The 18,072-nt window shown below is 39.5% G+C and overlaps 1 protein-coding gene across 3 annotated transcripts in view; it reads right to left on the reverse strand.

Moving 5' to 3' along the window:
• The window catches only part of abcc5 (ATP-binding cassette, sub-family C (CFTR/MRP), member 5), a 194,304-nt gene that overhangs the window by 129,150 nt on the left and 47,082 nt on the right, over nt 1-18,072 (reverse strand). For all 3 annotated transcript variants that reach the window (XR_011934457.1, XM_072474195.1, XM_072474194.1), the window contains exons 6-9: nt 8,947-9,180; nt 7,748-7,921; nt 5,734-5,881; nt 2,566-2,714 (exon numbers count right to left, since the gene is read on the reverse strand). Coding sequence is in view for 2 of the 3 variants with exons in the window: in XM_072474195.1 (XP_072330296.1) it covers nt 2,566-2,714; nt 5,734-5,881; nt 7,748-7,921; nt 8,947-9,180 (705 nt within the window). In the remaining variant the exon portion in view is untranslated. The remainder of the gene's footprint in view (nt 1-2,565; nt 2,715-5,733; nt 5,882-7,747; nt 7,922-8,946; nt 9,181-18,072) is intronic.

An 18,072-nucleotide genomic window follows, 5' to 3' on the forward strand; every position in this document is an offset into this window, starting at 1 on the left:
GAAAACCTCTTGGGCAACTTTTGTTGCAGTAATTATCAAAATCACCAAAATAAATTATTTAAACAAAATGTCAGTCGTTGTCTAAAAAGCTTTGTATCATTATTGGAATCAAGTTGGAGTTCTATATTTGGGGGGGCACTACTTTACTACCGAGTGCAGACTAACCATCTCACTTTCAAACTGGTTAATCCCTCTTTACGTAATCTGAACATCCAAAGGATGTGATAAAAAGACACTTGGACAATCATGATCTGATTGGGCATAGCCAGCATATATTTACTGATGGGAAATCATGTATGACGAACGTGTTGGAGCTCTTTGAAGATGTTACAAACAAAATTGGACAGTCGATGGACATAGCATATTTGGATTTTCAGAAGGCTTTTGAAAAAGTCTTGCACAGGAAGTTAATTAGCAAAATATGGGTTAGGAAGAACATATGGCCATGGATTGAGGATTGGCTAACAACCAGAAAACAGAATAGGAATAAACAGGTAATTTTCACATAGGAAGGCTGTGGCTAGTGGGGTACCACAAGGATCAGTAGTTGGGACCCAGAAGTTCACAATGTATATCAATGATGGGACCAAATGTAATATTTCCAAGTTTGCAGATGATACAAAGTTAGGCAGTAATGTGTGTTGTGAGGAAATTGTAAAGTGGTGACAGGAGGATTTGGCAGACTTAGTGAGTGGCCAAGAACATGGCAGATGGAATATAATGTGGAAGAATTGTGAGGTAGCCCATTTTGGTAGAAGGAACAGATGTGCAGAGGTATTTCTTAAATGTTAAGAAATTAGAAAGGGACCTGGGTGGCCTGGTCCATAAGTCATTGAAGGCGAAGCATGCAAGTGCAGCAAGCTATTTGGAAGGCTAACGGATGCCGGCTAGGTGGATTGGCCACACTAAATTGTCCCTTAATTGGGAAAAGAATAATTGGGTACTCTAAATTTTTTTTTTAAAAAGGCGAGTGGAGTGTTAGCCTTTATCGCCAGAGATTGAAGTACAGGAGTAGCAAGGTCTTCAATTCTATAGGAGCTTGGTTAGACTGCAAGTGGAGTACTGCCCTTACCTCATGAAAGGATATTATTTCCATGGAACGAGTGCTACAAAGGTGAGGTGGATGTTCAGGGAATGGTGGGACTGTCTTAATAAGAGAGATTGGGCAAACTGGGCCTGTACACTCTAGAGTTTTGCAGAATGAGAGATGGTCTCATTGAAACCTACAAAATGCTTAACGGAATAAACAGGGCAGATGCAGATGTTTCCCTTGGTTGTGGAGCCTAGAATCAGGATGCCAAATTTCAAATGGGGATGTCTCTTAGGACCGAGACGAGGAGAAATTTCTTTTCTCAAGAGGTCGCGGGTAAATCTTTGGAATTCTCTACTCCAGAGGGCTATGGATGCTCAGTCATTTGCATGCTTTATGTAAAGATTTAAAAATAAATAAATTTAGAGTACCCAATTATTGTTTTTTCCAATTAAGGGGCAATTTTGTGTGGACAATCCACCTAACCTGCACATCTTTGGGTGGTGGGGTGAAACCCATGCAGACAGGGGGAGAATGTGCAAACTCCACATAGACAGTGAACCGGGGCTGGGATCGAACCCGGGTCCTCAGAACCATAGGCAGCAGCGCTAACCACTGCACCACCGTGCCACCCAAAGCAGAGATTAATAGATTTCTAATTAACAATAACCTGAAGATTTATGAGGATAAAAGTGCCTGATCAGCCATGACTTTATCAAATGGCACAGCAAGCTCATTGGGCTGAATGGCCTACTCTTGTTCCTATGTTCCTAGCTCTGCTGGAATAACTATCAAGGATAATGAAAGTCAACTAAAACAGAACATTGCAGTCCTGCTCCGAGTCTATTCAAGAGATGAACAGGTTAAGGGATATGGGGCGGGATTCTCCGTTTTGCAGGCGCCCGGGGGCTGCCCCACTATGGGAAACCCCATTGAATTCCGCTGGCAGGTCGGGGCAGAAAATCCAGCCCATGGTGTTCATGCTGGGAGATGAGTAGAGATGGAAGATCAACCATAATCGTGTTGAATGGCATAGCAGGCTCAAATGGCGTACTCTGATCCTATTCCTTACGTTATTTATGGCATTCTCGACACCACACAACAACCAGCTGCAAATAAATTAACCACTTATGAAATTACTTTTGCTACTTACATGGTATTCAATGATAAATCTGTAAAATATGCAATACTCCTACCACACCAACACAAGGCTGCATCCGGGTATGCTCTTTATTAGATATTCCACCTTGTCCCAATTCCCCTTCTAAAAACTCCTCAAAATAAATGTATTTTGTTAGATCTGACAAAGAATCGCTACTCAAAACATTAAGCTATGCTCTTTCAGGACGTGTCAGTCACATATTTTTATTTCCATTGAAATTTTTATTCACAGATTTGCAATTTTTATTCTTAATCTCTATTTCCACCTCCCCCACCAAATATCTGACATGTTCAAAACATATCTATTCACTACCTTGGGAAAAGCCTACAGAGCCACACTTCAAACATTTTATATTTTCAACATGCAGACTAACCTCTGCAGCAGTAAGGTCATATCCCAAGAGCATGTGGACAGAAAAAGTTACCACACTGGCAATAACTACAACAACAGGTGCAACACCCACTGAGATGCTTTGAAAATATCCAGCGTACTCCAATATTTGCCGTTCCTTCTCTCGGATTTCTAGCAAATAAATAAAAGTTGGAAGATAGTCAGCAAAACCAAACATATTTAAATATAAGAGTGAGTCAACCACCTGAACTACTAATACGGAGAAATCTCTCAGAATTACAGAATAGAAGCACACAATGGTTACCATTCAGGTGGTGGCTAGCTGACTCACTGTGCCCATGCCAGCCCTAGATAAGAGCAAGCCAGCTAGTTCCACTCACCAGCCCTTCCCCTTAGCCTTGCAAATTTTCTCTTTTAAGGTGCTTATCCAATTTTTGTTTGAAAAGAGAAAAAGGGGACATCTCAAAAAGCTATACAGCAAATTAAATGGAAATATAACCACTGATTTAGGGCTGGCATGAAACAGTCAATATGCAGACAGCAAACAATCTATTTGGTGATGTTAACTGAGGGATAAATATTGGCCAGGACACTAGGCATATTTCCATAGAATCCCTACAGTGCACAAGGAGGCCGTTTGGTCCATCAAGTCTACACCGACCCTCTGAAAGAGCACTTTACCAAGGCCCAGACCCCCACCCTATCCCTGTGCATTGATCAAAGCCAATCCTCCTAACCTGCATATCTTTGGGCTGTGGGAGGAAACTGGAACACCCGAAGGAAACCCATTCTCTTCTTCAAAGTAGTGTCATGGGATATTTTACATCCACCCAAGCAGGCAAACGGCACCTCGTTTTGACATCTCATCCTGAAAATGACACCTTTGACAGTGCAGAACTCATTCAGTATTGCACTGCAGTATCTGCCTTGATTTTGCGCTCATGCCCTGGAGTGGGGACTGAACCCGCAACCTTGTGACTCAGAGTTGCAAGTGCCATCAACTCAGCTATGGCTGACACACAAAAGCCATAATTGAATCCGTTTCCACCGTGCTCTCAGGCAGTGCATTCCAGGGGCGGGATTCTCCCGCAACTGGCCGGATGCCAACGCCAAGAGCAGCGCGAACCATTCTGGCATCGGGCCGACCGGAAGGTGCGGAATCCTCTGCACTTCCGGGGGTTAGGCCGGTGCCGGAGGGGTTGGCGCCATGCCAACCGGCACCGAAGGGCCAGCACAAGTTGGCGCATGCACAGAACCGCCGGCGTGGTTACATGCATGCGCAGACCGCCTGCCGTGTTTCCTGCGTATACACAAGGGGGTTCTTCTCTGTGCCAGCCATGGCGGAGCTCTACAGAGGCCGCCCCATGGCACAGGCCCGCCCGCAGATCGGTGTGCCCAGATCGCGGGCCAGACCAGATCCTAACCATTTGCTGTGTAAATAAGAAAAGTTTCTTCACATTGCCATTGGTTCTTTTGCCATTCGTTTGATATCAGTGTCCTCGGTTTCTCGACCCTTTCACCTATGCATTTTCTCACTATCTATTCTACCTTTTTGTGAAAACACAAAGCCTATGTTAATTCTGCAGATACCTCTAATTTCATGGTTCTATTAATATTCAGCACATGAATAAAAGTATGTTGTGCGATTTAGGGAAAGCATTTCAAAAGGTAATTAATATGGTGATGGGTAACCTGTACAAGAAGCATCAACAGAAAAGTTCAAGTTAACCATTTAATATGTCGGGGACAGACAGGGTTGGAAACAGGTGCGGAGGCAGATGTTGTAGCCTTTGCCTCGTTGATCGCCCAAAGGTGGATCCTGATGGGATGGAGAGCAACCTCTCCACCCTGTGCCCTGATGTGGCGGGGGACTTGTTGGAATTCTTGACTCTTGAGAAGGTTAAGTTTGAACTGAGGAGAAGGATGGAGGGGTTCTACAATTCATGGGCATGATTCATCATGCACTTTCAAGAACTGGATAACATCGAACATTAGTTGGGGGGGGGGGGGGGGGGGGAGAGTGTTGATGGTGACTATGGGTGATTCCTGATTCCTTTTTGTCATTTGTTTATGTGAACATGCGGGCTAATGTTTGGGGTTTGGTGGGAGGATGGGATCGTTGTTATTGATATGGGGATTGACATATTTGTTACTGATTATTTTTTTTTTATTGTTGGTGGGTTTAAATATGGGAGAAAATGTGAAAAGGGGGGAGGATAAAGAAATATTTAAAACAAGTTAACCATTTAATAAACGGCATTAAGCGCAAAGGAACATAAATTTTCCTCATTTGAATAACTGCCTATATTCATTTACGTGCAGAGGCTGAATAAATAAGGGTTAACAGGGATAACAGTTGAAGTTTTAAAACACCAACAAGGACTAGTTGAGACAAATGGCCTGTTTCTGTGCTTTACATGGAATGATTAAATCAAAACAACTTTTATTGTGCATAGACCAGAAAGAAAAAATAGCATGTACCAGAAGGAAAAACTGGCAAGTATCATCAACCTATGTCCTATTCATATGATCATATGAAAAAGGAGCCAGAGTAGTTGTAGCAATACTGCAATCCAAAGGGAAACACAGTTTCAGTTCATAGAATTTACAGTGCAGAAAGAGGCCATTCGGCCCATCGAGTCTGCACCGGGTCTTGGAAAGAGCACCCTGCCCTATCCCCATAACCCAGTAACCCCACCCAACACCAAGGGCAATTTTGGACACTAAGGGCAAATTATCATGGCCAATACACCTAACCTGCACATCTTTGGACTGTGGGAGGAAACCGGAGCACCCGGAGGAAACCCACGCATACACGAGGAGGATGTGCAGACTCCACACAGACAGTGACCCAAGCCAGAATCAAACCTGGGACTCTGGAGCTGTGAACCAATTGTGCTATCCACAAGGCTACCGTGCTGCCCCTAAGGTTGTAATGGAGATGGAAGTAAGTTAAAGTTCACACTTGCCTTGTGCAATTGGCATGGACTAACAGTTGGTAAATGGAGATTTGGTGTGATTCAGTCATGATCTAATTGAATGTCAGACCAGAGTCAAGGAACTGAATGGCCTAGTTTTGCCAATATAATACTCCTTCTGCAAGTGGTAATGATTAAGTCTATAAAAGGAGCTAAGAAAACATTGATCAGTCAGATAAAATACACTGAATATTTGAATAAACTATACTCACTCAGAATGCTGTGTGAAAATGCTTTCACCCAGGCGTACATTTTAATAAATTTTATGCAAGAAATTATTTCATTCATCCTTTGAACACGCTCATCAGTCACAGAAATGCACTTCCTTCTGAAGTATACGGTCAACCGGGACACAAACATCTTTTACAAAACAAAATAAAGTTTCAATATAGGAGGATGTGTCTTCTGACTTCCGATAGCTGCAAGAAATTAACTCCAACAAAAATTACAAAAAAACTGTAGATGTTTCAATCACAGTTTACTCAAGTATTGACTAATAATTTGCCATTGTAATAACAGCAAAACTGTGAGCGCAACTGTGAAACTGCCTGCACATATGCAGTTAAATATAGAAATCAAGGACAAACAGAGAATGCTGGAAAAATTCAACAGGTTTGGCAGCATCTGTAGGGAGAGAGGACAGTTATTTTTCGAGTCTGTTTGGCTTTTCATCAGAACTGAGAGAGAAAAAAATCTGTTAAGATGCTATACTGTAACTGGAAGAGATTGCAACAAAGGTTTAGCAATAGGTGACCAGGTGTGGGATGAATGTTTTTGCATTGAAACAAAAATGTATGGGATATAAAAAAGGGGTGAACATGGTTTTTATATCCCATAAATTTTTGTCTCAATGCAAAAAGACTCCGTCCTCCTCCCCAGTAAAGCCTTGTTTACCGAGGAAGCAGTGAAATGGAGAAGAGAATAAAAATATGGGTATACCCCAAAAAACTACCGAAGGAATAGAAGATTGGAATTTAACATGATTCTTTACATTCATCTAGACTTTCATTCTGCTTTCTTCATTCTCACACCTTCTCTATATCAAAAAAAATAACATACCAGGAGAAATATCCTCCTCAGTTTGAGATTAATCCATTGTGAATAGAATAAACCCATGTACACAGAAATATATCCTTGCTGCAGTTAGAGCTCGTTTATGGCTTGAGGCCTGTTTTAAGCTTTTTCTAAACAAATAAAAATAAATCCTTTAAAAAATATAGAAATGTATACAGGAAAGGAGATGAATACACGCTCCACCCGAAGAGCACAAACCTCTAGGAAAGAGGTGTTCAAACACTAAGCTACCCCAAGCAAACATGTCAGAATCTCTACATTCCTCAACAGGCACTTATGGGTTGCAGGAAAAATAAGAAAAGGATTCAAAGAGTAAGTGTCAGAGAACACGAGCTCAAAAAGTAAGGATGCTTAAAAAGGAAAAAGCAAAGACCCATTCTTTTAAGAAGTGCTTTTATAACTCTGAACAGGCCCATAATACTACTTATACTGCTAGTTAACAAAATCTTAAATTTGAATAAGATTTTTCTGAGACAGGAAAGGAAACCAACAGTAATAACTAATTTTTTGAATCAATTTAGAGTACTCAATTATTTTTTTCCACCCAACCTGCACATCTGTGCAAATTCCACACGGACAGTGACCTGGATCCGGGATCGAACCTGGGTCCTCAGCGCCATAACGGTAATAACTAATTGCAGGAATAAAATGAAGCTCTTTCAGTGATGAAATGTTTGAAGTGGAAAGAACAGCAGGGCCGGCTCACTATAAACAAGTGAACACAAGATAGCTTCAGAGAATGGTGGGTAGACAGGGTTCTTCTAGACAATGCATTCTGAGCAATGTGTTGTTAAAAGCTGACATCAAAATTATAGCATGTTCACAAGACACAGATCTTAATGATTATCTTTGAGATCACTCTGGAATTATGTACATGATGTGAGTAGCTCAAAACTGAACTTCAAATTAATATCAATGTATATAACTCTGTGCATCTGAAGTAGAAAAAAACACTGCAAAATAATAAAATGAGCATTTCAAAATGTAAACAATATATTAATTTAAAAATGTCCAAACTGATGCAATACTTAAAACAAAGATAATTACTTTTATTTCAAAAGTTTACATTATAACTAGTAGATCATGCCACAATTCTATACATAACTACTCGTCAATTAAACTATTTTGTTTTAGGAACAGGTCACAACTCACCATAGCTGGATAGAAGAGTATGAAGACTGCAGAACCAAGGAAGGCACTGGGACCAAGCAATGTAGCATTATAAATCATTCCCAGAAGTGCTACAAGAGGCCCTCCTGCTAACAAACTTCCTACTGCAGCAGCTTCAAAAAGTCGCTGTCCATCGCTTGAACAGATGTTGATAAGCTGTAGACAGGAGAAAAATCAAAATACTTGAATGGTTCGACAGGCACCTTACATCACCATAATTCATTTTTGTTGAGCATTCCTAAAAACAAATTTGCAGATATATATACACACACACACACATTCAATACCTACCTCCCTACTGTTTTTGCTCATTTGCCTTTATATGTGTTGTTTAGAGAGGATGGAGCATTATATCTCATAATGAACAATGTGTTATTTTTCTGCCAAATTGTATCTTGTTTAACTCAGTGTGTCTCTTTAAGATCCTAGAGTGCATTTGTTGCATCTTGTTCAGATCAGCACTAGTCCTGGTCGATTTTTCTATCAATTCAAGCTTATTTTTTTACATCCAAAAGTGTGTACTTTTTGACCACAAGTTCCTATTGTCATGCATTTTGAGCAATGTTTTTATGTCAATATTTATATCCTAAATAATTATCTCGAAATTCTGATCAAAAAGGTGTGCCAACAGAAAGTAAACTGTTCTATGTCTGTCTGTCACACTGTAGGTGCAGGCCTGCTACCACTTGTGTCGCTGTAGTGCATGCCTTCTAGTTTTACTCGCCATTTTTCCTATGCAACTCTGCACTTACTATCAAATTATACACATTCGTGCCAGTTCAAAAATATATCTCTCCACACTTCATTAGTTGTGGAGACTACATCCTGAACGCAAACCTCAATTATATGCCACCCTGCTGCGCCATACCCAGCTTTGGCCTAGCTTTCTTTCATCACTCGCCACACCCATTCAGCTCCCCAACCATTATTCTTATTCACTTTTCAGTCAGAGTTTGTGACCAGCAAATTTTCTGCTCCTACTCGAACATTCATTCACTCATTCCTAAAACTATCGCAGCCCTCTCACCTTGTAATAATTAGAGTTAAGACTGATATTTGATATTGGCCTGCAACAACCTAACACTCAGTATTTTAAGTCTGTTTATTAATCTTTATGATTTTGTTTCTATCAAACCAACTAATACACAACTGTTTGAACAAAATTTGCACTGTGAACATACCTCACCCAGAGATTTCTCCTTTATGTTCTTAAGTTTCAGAATCTTGTCAAATGCCATGGTAAGGACAGCTCCTCGAAGCCTGGCAGCAGTGCGGTAGTTCAGTGCCCAGGTCATTGCCAATGACCAGGAACGTACTACTTCCATCATAAACAATCCAAGACTTAACAACAAGCCATACTGCATGTTCGGCTCATTCAATGCTGCATAGTCCAGGAGACGCTTCACAAGAAAAGCCTGGAAAAGGAAAACGCTGGTGTGAATGTAAAACGTTATTCTAATTGTTTGTAATTTTAAAAATAAACTATAACAGGCAGAATATATAGATATTTTAAATGTTACTTTGCTTATTTTACCATATTCCATTGTGAGAATCTATCAGTATACCTACAGTTGACCGAAGAATGAAGTGGCAGTGTTTGCAAAACACTCCTGAAAGTAAACAGTGGGAGTTTAATCATACTAGAACAGGAGAAATACAGATGAGGCGAATACATTCATATGCTTCTTGGTTAATGCTTTACCTCACTGAAAATACTCACCTCCCATATAAATATACTGTACAGATGTCAATAGTGTGAATATACAGACATATAACTTAAAGGAGGAAATGCAAACCACAAGAATGGCAACTTCATCACATCATGAATTCAACTCACATTGAGGGGGACAATTTTATTTGTGTTCCAAACAAATAACACAACAAACAATTTCAATAAAAGCCCACATAAAAATACAAAAAGGCTATGCATAGCAATAGTTACAGTCAAATTGCTACATTCTGTTCATAACAAAAAACACTGCATTTTACCTGCATTACTACAAGCAACAACATTTGATTCTACAAAAAAAATCACCCATTGTGGATGATGTGCAATTATTTTAACAAAGTAAATCACCAAGTCAACCATCTCTGACAAAAAAGACCTGCAGAAAAGTGGAAGCTTCGGAGCATCTACAATACAATACTTCACTCATGCTCTACATTTACAAAGCATTTTTCTTTGGAAAGGTGAAATCAGTAGATTCAGTACAGAGCTCACTACAAGATGTAGATTCTAAGAAACACTTAGCCACAACAGAATTTTCTCAAATTGTGCTGAGTCAAGAATTTAAAGATTGTACAAGGCACATAAAATGAAATGTAATATTCATTCAAACCTTGAATAGTTTTAAATATTCTTCTTATTCCAATTTCGACATACTGATTGGGTTTGTCAATCCCTTTTTGTATTACATGCATTCAGTGATGTGGGAGGGGGTATGGGCAGAGGCAGAAAGAAAATGGGAGAAAATAAGGTAGAAACATGGAAACAGGCTGATTATTTCTAAAAAGAGCAGTATAGTTGGAAGATATTTCACAATGGTGCATTTAGCATTAAAATGTTCTCCTTTGGAGCAAGTCAAAAAGAATGCAATTTTTTGAATTTGACCTTTTAGAATGCAAACATTTTTTTTCTCCACAGACATCTTTGCTTTACAATTAAACTACATAAATCCTGGCAATTTCAAGGTTTGAGAGACAAACTGTTGAGCTCTACAATGTTCTTTACTGCTGGAACGTGACCAATTCAAAAATCTGCTCTATCAGGGTTTTTGCAAACAAGAACTTGAGGCAGTCACATTTTCGTCTTGTGCATAATTTACTGAGCAAGCTTGAGGTTGTAGTTCCCACAAAAAACTGACGCAATCGTTCTGAATTCACCTGTGATTCGGTTCCTTAGTACAAGGATTTGCTGACCACTTTATTACTAGTACTAACAGCACATGAGCATATTCTGTTACAGTCATATGGTTCCCTTTTTAACCCCAATTTACTCCCATTAACAGGTTATACAATGATGTGGAGATGTCGGCGTTGGACTGGGGTAGGCACAGTAAGAAGTCTTATAACAGCAGGTTAAAGTCCAACCAACAGGTTTGTTTCGAATCCCGGCACTGGAGGGGTTCTGGAGAGGAGTGGCGGGAGCAATATCTCAGGTGGTGAAAGTCCAGGTCAAGCCAAGCTGGGGGCTAGCAATATTTGGAGTAGTGGACGAACCAGGAGTGCAGGAGGTGAAAGAGGCCGGCATTCTGGCCTTTGCGTCCCTAGTAGCCCGGCGAAGGATCTTGCTAACTTGCTAATGTGCAAGGAGGCGAAGCCCCCCCAGCCTGGAGGCCTGGATAAATGATATGGCTGGGTTCATAAAGTTGGAGAGGATTAAGTTCGCCTTGAGAGGGTCTGCGCAGGGGTTCTACAGGCGGTGGCAACCGTTCCTAGACTATCTCACGGAGCGTTAGAGGAAGGTCAGTCAGCAGCAGCAGCAACCTTGGGTGGGGGGGGGGGGCTGCCTGGGAGGATGAATGAGCAAGAGATAACATGAAGGGTTGGGGAAACTGGCACGTACGGGTGAGGGCCAGTGTACAAAGCTGTGTAAATATATCATTTTGCCATGCATATATCTTGCTCTGCGCGATTGCTTGGGTTTTTTTTGTTACGAGGGGTTATTGTTTGTAAGGGAGAATATTTGTGTTAAAAAACTTTAATAAATATTTTTTTTTTTTAAAAGTTTGTTTCGAATCTCACTTTCGGAGCGCGACTCCTTCCTCAGGTGAACCCCGAGGATTCACCGGAGGAAGGAGCTGCGCTCCGAAAGCTAGCGATTCGAAACAAACCTGTTGCACTTTAACCTGAGGTATACAATGACAGCTACCACAAAAAAATTACAAAAATTCAAAGCGGAAGCCTACCTCTGGCTTTGACTGGTTCACCGAACATTTTAGCTGGCCATTTCCATATATCTGCAACAGCAGTGGCTACATCAATAATGATCCCTTTTTTCCTGTTAATGTTACTCTTGCTAACATATTTAAATATAGACACAGCATTAATTCTGCGCTGCAGTCCTATACCCGCCCATTATCCTGCTCGCTCAGCAAATTAGCCCTCTTCATGCAAGAAATTCATTCCTTCAGCTCTTGTTACCAACATGCTTCAGTAACTCAAATTAATCGGAACATTGACGTGACGTGAACATTTTTCTTCCGAATGATTTTTTGCACATACAAAATCACTTGCCATTCATAACAAATATAGCTATTTTAAAAATATGAACAGTTCATCAATTTAAATAATGCATTACTTTTCACACCAGACCTGTGGCAAAAATTTGAGATGGTTAAACATTTGTCTGATTAATACAAAGGCTTATTTAAAAAAGCTGCAGTGTACAGACAATCGGTATACATACACGCATAATTATCCAGACACCAGAATTCTGAGCACTGATTCAGGATAATTTAAAATCAATTTTCTTTGTAAAGATCCAGAAAGGCATGAAGACAGCTCTGAAGAAATCACAGAAATTGTTTTTGATGTCCATCAGTTCAAGCATAGTCTCATAAACAAATCAAATATACCAGAATTATAACAGTGTCAGTCTGCAAGTTAAATATTAACTGCAGTCCCAGCAATTCTTTCACATTTAATCCCACAAGAGGATCAAGGCCCGAGATAGAAAGTTGCTGTAATGCTGAATCATTCATCTAATTTTCACTCTGTAGCTAATCGGATCATGTTATTCTTTTCAGCGGCGATTCACCATGTAAAAACAACTGTCCATTTCCTGGTCAACTGTATTGCACACCAAGTCAAATTCAAAATGGCTGTTCTTGCAAACTCTCCAGTCATGTCTTATTGAGATTATACACATACTTCTGAAAGTGCAAATTCCAGCTGAATGTACAAAATTAAATTTGCAATAATTTAGATATTACTCCTCAACAACTGTAAACAAATTAGTGAAGACACGGTCAGAACAAATCTCCAGGTGTAAGCAGCCTAACAGTGCTCAGACTGTACAAAATGTTGCAGAGGGAGACAATAAGTTGCACTTTCTCAGAAGATTCTTCATCTCAAGCTTTAAGTGAAACTAGCTTATCATTCTTGTTTATATTTACCAAACAAGCCTGCACCTAAATTGAGAAATGTGCTGATTGCCACAAAAAAATGTCAACACATCAACAGTTTCAAAAAACAAAGACAAAATACTAATAAAAGCAGCTGCACGCAGCATGCATTGAATCATTTCCAAATAAAGTTTAAGACAGTCACTTTTCAGGAGAAATACTCTACCACTTACATTATTCCCCAAAAATACTGTGACTGACAGAAATAAGTTTGTAGTTTTGAATTAGACAAATCTGTCAAGCTTCTCTTCTTCAACAAAGATTTTCATCCACTGAAGTATTGACACCTGGAAGCAATTGCTGGTATAACATAACTTAGCAAAATTAAACAGTTGACTGGGTGACTTTAAATCACACAGATCATGTTACTATTTTTAATCACTACCTTACCTTAGAGCATGATGACCATTCCGTATGACTTCTCATTTCATCCAAAAGCACCTTTAAATGGCAATCCTGTGAATGCTAAGAATAGCTTCTGTTGTGCATTTCACTACAGAGACCCCTGATTTGCAGATACATCATAATTAGAGAGAATCCAGAGCAGCAGAAAATGCAATTATTTTTTCCAAATCCTCTCCCCTCTTAACTCCTCAGGTGTAGTCAATAATCCTAAACTGTTCACTGCCAAAAATAGTATCAAGGTCCAATAGTATTCCAAAAAGGTTTTTAAATAGGATTTTACAATTGTAAGTAACTTCTTTCAACCAACAGAAGGGGACAGACTTGGCAACAATTATTTTTTTAAAAGACAAAGTAATCAACAAGTTTTCCTCCACCTTCCATGTGTTTCCCATCCTACATGCAAAAATCAAATACTGATTCACAAAGAAATATTAGCTGTGATAGGAAAGGCCAAACACTAAAACTCAATAAATCCACAGAAAGGATCAAGAACCTTGTAAATCAAAAACTGTAAATTTCCGATCAAGAAGAATACATAAGGACAAAAAATAAAAGCAGGAATGGATAATACTGCTCATCATTCAATACAGTCATAGTTTATCTTCGGCCGTAACTCTACTTTCCCGCCTTCTCCCTATATCACTTCATTCACTTAGAGACTAAATATCTGTCTATCTCAGCCGTAAATATATTCAGCAATGGAGCATGCTCAACCCTCTGATGTGTAGAATTCTAAAGATGCACATCCCTTTGAAAGAAGAAATTTCTCCTCAACTAGTCAACCTTCACTGTGCCAACTCCTTGGAAAGTATGTTCTTCCTTAAATATGAAAACCAAAGTTGTGCACAGTGCTCCTGGTGTGGTCTCCCTAAAGCCTGTACAATTGCATCAACACCTCCTTATTCTTGGACTCCAATTTTGCAACCAGGCTGCAGTATCCAATGGAACACTATGTTCGTCGGTTTACGGCTTTAGAAGAAAAAATTTGAATTGCCCAACTGGGCAACTGTAATCTGATAGAACTTTTCCCCACAGAGGCAACTTTCTCCCAGTGCCAGGACAGAAACGAGCCAGGAAAATCAGTTGTACCCTTTTGAACAACAAAAGGTAAACATTAAAAGCACTTTCCCTGTGGCAGACAAATTAAAAGTTTATGGGCAAATTGCGATCCTTGAACCATTCCTGAATTGCTACAAAAACTGACAATGGTAGCATAGTATTTATGTAATTGGTTCAGTAACTGGAGGCCTGGATTATTTATTGATCAAAGATACGAATTCAAAAGCATGGCAGCTGAGGAATTTAGAATCAAATAATTAACCAAATTTGGAATTTTTATAAAGCTAACATTAATGTGACCCTGTCACTATTGTAAAAGCCCATTAGGTTCCCACTGCAGACTCTCAACGCCAGGTACCCAAGTTTGATTCCGACCTTGGGTGACTATGTGGAGTCTGCACATTTTCCCCGTCTGCGTGGGTTTCCTCTGGGTGCTTCAGTTTCCTCCCAGTTCAAAGATGTGCAGGTTAGGTGGATTGGCCATGATCAATGTGCAGAGTTGTGGGCGGTGGGGGCAATGGTTCTTTGCTGCCTTCTGGAACACCCTAGCAAGCCACTCAATTAGCAAGATGGTGGCTCACCATCACCTTCTCAAAAGCAATCAGAATTGATCAATAAAGCCTGGCTTTACTCGTGATGTGGACATCATTTGAATGTATTGTTCAGCAGATTACTGCATTTCGACCATGAGAAAATTAGCTGTAGCACGTACCTGTTTTTAAAAAGCTTTCTCGTTCGCAAGATATTCTAACTTAATTCGATCTTGTGACTATGGATTTATACTCCTAATGTTAACTTCAGTTTCGTTAAAGCTTTGGGTCACGATACACAGCAACAACTTGCATGTACATCATGCCTTTAATGTAGCAAAACATCCCAAGTTACTTAACAACTGAGTCACAAAAGGAGAGACAACCAACAGCTTGGTCAAAGAGACAGGTTTTGAGTATCTTATTCAACATACACAGGTTTTGCAGGTGTGAGATATTTTAAAAAGCTTAACAATATCCAAGTCAGCAGAAATATCTTTCTCCAATGAGAATCTATTCCATGTGATAGAGACTAACTACTAAATAGGCTTCTCTTATTTCTGTATACATGCTACAAATCTGTGCACAACCCGAGTTTGAATAAATACTTTCCACAATTCTTTCAATTTTCAACTTGAAGTCTTACATATAAGCTTAGAATTGCAACAGCTCTGAAACCATGCAGGCTTTTTTATATAATATAATAGATTAAATGAATGAAGCAGGATTCATAAATGGTACTTTGCATAGAAGGACATTTAAAAGTGCACCTTTTCTCTCTAACAATTGGTTAGATAATCAGCCTGTTCCCAATATGTCAACTCATTTTATTCAACTTATTTCAACTGATTAGTAGTGGATTTAATTGTTTCAACAATTGGTAAATTTCCAATGTTAATTCTTCATCTGAAAATAATGATGAAACATAAATACAAAAATGTTAACAGGGCCATTTTGAATGTCAATAGTTTTATTCACATGCCCCATAACAATTTTAATAATGTAATGAACTCTATAGGGAAATGCACAAAAGCTCTTCTCATATTTCAAAAAGACCTGTATGCTTGTTATTTCAATTTAAAGCGTCAGAAAGTTGTGAGAGAGATCATACAGATCAACACAAAATTACACTTAAACAGCACTGTTTCTCTCTCTTCCCAATATTTCAATTCAAGTTGGCTGTTGGGAGCAGCCAGTCTTTCAGAATATTGAGGCTGTCCTAACAGAATTCAAAGCAAATAGTTCAAAACCACCAATTTAATTAGCTTCCTTAAATGAACCTCAATGAATTATGCAGCATTCCATGTATCACTGTTAAAAAAAGGTTGTGGCAGCATCAAAATTCCATGGAACTTGAACGTCAGATGCACCTTTAACTGCAGCTTTTCATAGCCATCAACATATAAGCAGCAAATCAATAAGATTTAAAAATGGCCCATCCACTTCTAGCAATGCTGCAGTGCCTACACCAATTTCAATTGAAAAGAGGAGTGCTCTGAGGCATCTCGAGATAGTCATAGATCCATTCAGACACTAGGAGATGCACAACAGCAAACCACTCACTCCTTTATAGCACAGTCTTTCACGTTTGGGTTAACAATGAGCTTCCACTCAATATCTCCCAGCGCATGTTATTTAAATAGAAGGCAAAGCAAATCCAGTACAAAACTAAATTTTGTTTTTTTGTTGTCACTGCAAATAATATGCTGTAAACAAAACACCAACTAATCTAGTCAACCGCCATTTCATAAGATTCACACCTGTCAATGAATTATAGCGCTCTCAAACATTAGAAATTAGGGTTCATAAAATTTGCCTGTTATATTGCTGGGCATTATTCTAGTGTCGAAAAAGGTCATTTAACAAATTACTTTTTGTAGTCAGAGAAAACTCTTTCCCAACGTACACATTAAGGTTTGTGCAATTAGAGACCATTTTTAATTACTAGAGCCAAAAGGTAGAGACGTAGTGCTTTAAATAAATTTCTCCTGTACTCTCCTAGTTACAGTTAATTTTTGATTGCCTAGTTTAAGCTGCGATAAAATATCTAAATAGATATTTTTCTAAAAAAGTAGCCAAATAAACACTCTTCAAGTGTTCTCAAATAAGCTGCTCTTATTTAAATAGGAAATTAGATTCAATTTCAAAAACTACAAAGAACAATATCTTACAATTTCAATTGAAAACGTTTGCTCAGTGGGCAGAAATTGGGTGAATGAACATTTTAAGCTTCCCTCCATTCACACTATCCCCTTCTCCTCTGGTCTATATTACGGTAAATTAGGTTCCTATTTGTTTTCAAGTAATAGATTAAACTATATCCCATGGTATAGGGCAGCACGGTAGCATAGTGGTTAGCACAATTGCGTCACAGCTCCAGGGTCCCAGGTTCGATTCCCGGCTTGGGTCACTGTCTGTCCGGAGTCTGCACGTTCTCCCTGTGTGTGTGTGGGTTTCCTCTGGGTGCTCCGGTTTCCTCCCACAGTCCAAAGATGTGCAGGTTAGGTGGATTGTCCATGCTAAATTGCCATTAGTGTCCAAAATTGCCCTTAGTATTGGGTGGGGTTACTGGGTTATGGGGACAGGGTGGAGGTGTGGGCTTGAGTAGGGTGCTCTTTCAAAGAGCTGGTGCAGACTCGATGGGCCAAATGGCCTCCTTCTGCACTGTAAATTCTATGATTCTATATCCCAAATCAGAGAGCATAGATTACACGCTGAACAGATCTTGAGTTCAGCAGCCTAATAAAGAAAATTCTGCCGTGTTTATAAAAATATGACATTATTTACCCCACACAAATAATCACCACCCCTTCAACATTTTCACTTATAACCACAGTAATATACAAAATTCAGGCACTATTCTAAAGCTTGCCTTTAATCCTCTCAACATCAGTGGTGCTTGATCACTGTTCCCCCCTCCCCCTACAAAAACTACCCTGAAGCCTCTGCTACTTATTGTCCCTTTCCCACAACAACCTTTTCCTTACCCAAAAATCCAGTTCAATTCTCCAAATTCCAGAATTCAGCCAATTACTCCCAAAATATTGCCAGGTCCTCTTGTTTTATTTCCCAGACTCCACCTTCCCCAGCCCAGTAAAATTTATACATACTGTACTACATATTTCTGGAGAGAGCAGCTTTCTGCAGGAGGAGATTCCTTTTCCACAGAACTTTAAAGATGTCCTTC

Source organism: Scyliorhinus torazame, chromosome 14, assembly GCF_047496885.1.
Source record: "Scyliorhinus torazame isolate Kashiwa2021f chromosome 14, sScyTor2.1, whole genome shotgun sequence".
In the NCBI taxonomy this organism is placed as follows: domain Eukaryota; kingdom Metazoa; phylum Chordata; class Chondrichthyes; order Carcharhiniformes; family Scyliorhinidae; genus Scyliorhinus; species Scyliorhinus torazame.